The 4,513-nt window shown below is 41.0% G+C and overlaps 1 protein-coding gene and 1 long non-coding RNA gene across 4 annotated transcripts in view; one reads left to right on the top strand and one right to left on the bottom strand.

Moving 5' to 3' along the window:
- Positions 1-934: 934 nt before the first annotated feature.
- Positions 935-1,832, bottom strand: LOC102675280. The gene is made up of 2 exons (XR_422076.2): positions 1,376-1,832; positions 935-1,218 (listed from the first exon to the last, which is right to left on the bottom strand). It is a non-coding gene; the product is annotated as an uncharacterized LOC102675280 (long non-coding RNA).
- A 79-nt stretch (positions 1,833-1,911) lies between these two features.
- LOC102675373 (protein SCAI) overlaps positions 1,912-4,513 on the top strand; it is an 8,873-nt gene continuing 6,271 nt past the window's right edge. For all 3 annotated transcript variants that reach the window (XM_031511456.1, XM_031511455.1, XM_031511457.1), the window contains exon 1: positions 1,912-2,875. In XM_031511456.1, coding sequence (XP_031367316.1) covers positions 2,221-2,875 — 655 coding nt within the window. In that variant the 5' untranslated portion in view covers positions 1,912-2,220. The remainder of the gene's footprint in view (positions 2,876-4,513) is intronic.

The raw sequence follows: 4,513 nt of genomic DNA, 5'->3' as shown, positions 1-4,513 counted from the left end.
ACAGGTCGCGAGCGCGGACGAACAAGCGTGCACCTACGTGTAGGTGGAAAACGTAACAGTGGTCGTCACACAGGGGAATATATAACGGGATCGGTTGTGGCACCGTTCACGAAGGACCACGAGCACGATCCTTTTACCTACGCACTCGGCCCAACCATGTGACGTGAGCGTGAATGGAGAGAATCGTGCGCGCGAGTGAACACGGTCACGCGTGTGCGTATAGTATATGTACCGTTACGCTTACGTACTCTGATCTTCACGCAGATATCTCTTGGGGATAGGAGTATTTTTCATGGATTGTTAAATATTTTGCGGATCGAGAACAAGGTCATGTTACGTTTTTATCAATTATTTTTAATCAATTTTATATATATATATATAGCGTATAGTATTAATAATTTAATATTTTGTTTTATTTTTATCTACAGATTGATTTGTAGAGGATTGATATCTTGATACATTATTGATGTATTATTTGTGTTTTTACACGCATTAATTTATAAAACTATTTATACAATTTTGGTATTATAGAATTGTTCTTTGGTTTTATTTTTTTTTAATTTTTTAAAAAGAAGAATGTTTATTGTATTTTCTTTTATCGTTATCTAAGTTTTCATTCAAGGTTTCTGTGAATTTTGAATTTGGAACAAGATTTCTCGAGTAGTTAGAAAAAAATTTGGTTCATGGTTATTTGGCAAATTAAGCACTTTATGAATTGGAGAATCGATTTCAGAGATCAGATATGACTGTATAAGTTTGGTGTGACCTATTCCGAATCTATTTAATGCTATTTGTAGATTTAAAATATATTTTGCAGATTCGCGTAATCACATTGTTTTAAAATAATTTATTGATTCGAACATCCTTTTGAAAAAGTTAAAAATCGGAGAAATAAATTCAAGAATTCAAGATATTTTATAATCCATGGCATTTATTTTTTTTTAATTTATTTTAAAATAACTGCCTTCGTTCAATTTGATTTCTGTACATGTTTAAACTCGCGCAATATCCATTTCTTCACTTTCTTTGCTCTTTCTATTTATGTCAAGTGACTAGTGAACAATTATAGAATACCTTAGACTCCTTTGAAACACGGTCTCCTTTATCGTTTGTCGTGGATTATATTCAATAATCTCTATTAAAATTGTATCATCTTGATGGCATCTTTTGACCTTTCTCTTGATTTATTCTTCAATGAAAAATCATCAGTCTTAAATTCTACGAGAATAATACGAAATGTAACATTATTTTCTTTTTAAATCATCTAATATATATACTCGTTAATATTTTCCTTACTTTACACCAAGAAACGTAAATTATTTAAAAATTATTAAAAATCGTGAAAAATTAATCCAAGGAATATAACTCGACTCACCTGGCAAAATTTGTTTCCCACTCGAATCTTATTCCACACACACACACACATACACACTTTGCTCACACGTCTTTATTTACTCTTTCGATTCTGTTGCACCGGATGCCCGGTAATCTTCGGCCCTTTGTCCCTTTCCCTTTTGATCGTAAAGTGTCATCAAGTTGGGCCGGCTGGACTGATGGTGCGACTCGACAAAGAGTCAATTGTCTATCCGGCTATTCACAACGCCTCGCGCGCATATATACACACGTACGGTGTGTAGTACGTGCAATACGTGGTGTAACACGTGGATGCATAGTGTACATAGGTAGACACGCGATCGTGCCGCGTCAAATGTTAATAAATATCGGGGACGCTCTTTCAAGTTACCAACAAAACAATAGGGGAAAGTTTCTCGAAACGTGCGGCAGCCAGTTTCAAAAGTATCGTTGATCTGTGTTCCACGTTTCCTTTTTTTCCCTTTTCTTTTTTTTTTTTTTTTTTTTTCCATCGACGTATCCGTGGATATTTCGAAAGGAAGCATCGTTATCGCGAAAAAGCTGTAAAACGTAATAGCGTGATTAATACGATATTGTTCGCCCAGCGGACCAATAACCATAAAAGGCGCGCGTGACACCAACACGCGCGCTTGCACATATCGTTGTTCCAGGACGATACTCGACACGAAGTACGGCCTGAAGAGGTGGCAGATCGGCGAGATCGCGAGCAAGATCGGTCAACTCTACTACCACTATTACCTTCGCACCAGCGAGACCAGCTACCTTCACGAGGCCTACTCATTCTACGCGGCGATCCGAGGCCGCGCGTACTACAGCCGCGCTGCCAAGGAGGACAGAAGCGACCTGATGGTGAAGAAGCTCAGGTACTACGCCCGTTTCATCGTCGTCTGCCTGCTGTTGAACCGCATGAAGCTCGTCCGTGAACTGGTCCAAGAGCTCGACGCCCAGATCGCCGATTACACCAGCACCTACGAGCCAGAGGATCAACTCGAGTGGAACTTAGTTCTCGACGAGATCAAGGCGTTCGTGAAGGCCGAGTCGACCGTCGGAATGGTGCACTCGGACACGAATCCTGTTATACTTACCCACAGGCTGGGTCCACAGACCTCGCCCCCGATCGAACGTACGCCACCCATGTGCCTATCCCTGCAGGAGATCCTGATCGTTGGCAATTGCGCCGACCAGGTGAAGTTTAGTGAGTTGTCGATGGACATGTTCAGGATGCTTCAAACCCTGGAGAGGGAGCCGAGGGACGATCCTAATCACCTTCACGACGCGTCGCCGGCCGGCAGGATGCCGTTCAGGCCCGGGGCGTATCCGGGCGCGGAGAACGGGGCCCCGAGGCGGGACAATCCGCACAAGTACCTGTTGTACAAGCCGACCTACAGCCAGGTACAGGTATTCCTCGCGAGCGGCTTCAAGGAGCTGCCCGCTAACGGGGCGCTGTTGCTCTACTTGTCGGCGGACGGCTGCTTCTCCACCGTCAAGCATCCGGAAGAAAGTGAGTGTTCCCTTTGATACGGCGACCGATCACGCTTCCGCGAATATTTTAGAGCCTTGGCTGAGCCCTTCTTTCCGTTTTTGCTGCTCGCCACTTCGATGTCTTTCGAGGAATAGACGTAGGATATGATATGTGTATATATATATATATATGTATATATAGGTTGTAGAGAGAGACGAGGCTTTCATCGGGTTGATTGTTGCTTGTTGCTTGTTGCTAACCTCAAAGATGAGGTTAATTTATTTAATGTCGTCGAATGTTTAATTTCGTATCGTATTGTAGGATTCTTTATGATTTCGTTGATATAAAAATTGCTCGAATTGAGGGGCGTTTCTTTGTGTTATTTTTTTGGTCTTGTAGAGTGAAGTTTTGTCAAAATATACGTACGCGTAATGTCTGCAAAAATCCTCGCTTCACGACCTAAAAATCGCCACAACGAAACACTCGGCGTAAACTGGGAACCAGTTGATTGATCAAAGCATCGAATCCGCTTCTCGACAACGAAAATAGTTTTAAAAAGGCGATTGGTCTCCACTCGATCTCGTTGATCGGCCGAAAATTACTTATCACGATAGAGGGCAGTCGTTGATGCACGACGAAAGCAAATCACACGCTCGACCAAGCTGAAGGCAGACGCGTGTCGACATTTTCGGTCAGTTTCCTCGGCCGGTAATCTAGTTAGAATAAGCTTTCTACCGTTCTATCGGTATTGTCTACTCTTCTGACGATCCTTCAATGGTAGAAATTTGATATCATATTTTTCCAATTTTCGCGATGATTTTTACCTCGTCGAATATCTGCCGCGTCGTCTCGAAACGAGCGTTATAACGATAAGCTTAAATCTCGCAATAACTATCCCATCGACACGGAAACGACCGTGAAAGGATAAGCCGTGTCGCAACGGTGTTATACGGTGGCTAGAGCACCGAGTGTGGATCCGCTTTTAAGCGCGTGTCGCTAATTGGATCACACCGAGTCGGACCATCGCTTTTCTTCTATTCGTTCAAGGGCTTCCAGTGAGCATACGAGCCGCTCTCTTGGTTGATTTAGTCACTGAAAGGAACGCTCTTTTCGTTCGGCAGTACGAACAGTATTTGGATTATGTAAAGTCGAGCGCGGAAGACCGGAAAGTGTTTGATCATAACCGATGATGGCGATGAGTTCCAAAGACATCGAGTGACGGTCTGTTCCAACTTTTTTTTTTTTTATAAATTTTTTTCTTCGAAATTATCGTAATTAGAAAAGATTGGATATTTATATTTCGATAAATAATGTAAAAGTATAATGATACGAAAGGAAATAAATAAATACAATTCGTATTAGGAGAGATTAGAATACGTATTGCTTTTCATTAGTCGAAGCTAATAATTGGCTAGAATAGAAAGCTTATAGAATTAGAAGCTTGGATGAGTATTTTAAGTATTTAAAAATATTTTATAAAACTATTAACAATTCTACGAATTTGACAAACTGGCTCTTCCTAATTCATTGAGAGTAATTGAATTATATCTAAAAATAACTTGCCTTCGTTAACACCTGTTCATTGTTTCACGAAAAAAAATTCCACACAGGATCTTTTTCTTCTTAAAAATCAACATCTTTAATTGGATTCGCGAAAAGATCAGTAGAAGGTACCAC

This window comes from Apis dorsata, unplaced genomic scaffold, assembly GCF_000469605.1.
Source record: "Apis dorsata unplaced genomic scaffold, Apis dorsata 1.3 scaffold_324, whole genome shotgun sequence".
Classification (NCBI taxonomy): Eukaryota; Metazoa; Arthropoda; class Insecta; order Hymenoptera; family Apidae; genus Apis; species Apis dorsata.
The sequence above is the reverse complement of the archived record's forward strand: the minus strand, read 5'-3'. Positions and strand labels throughout refer to the sequence as shown.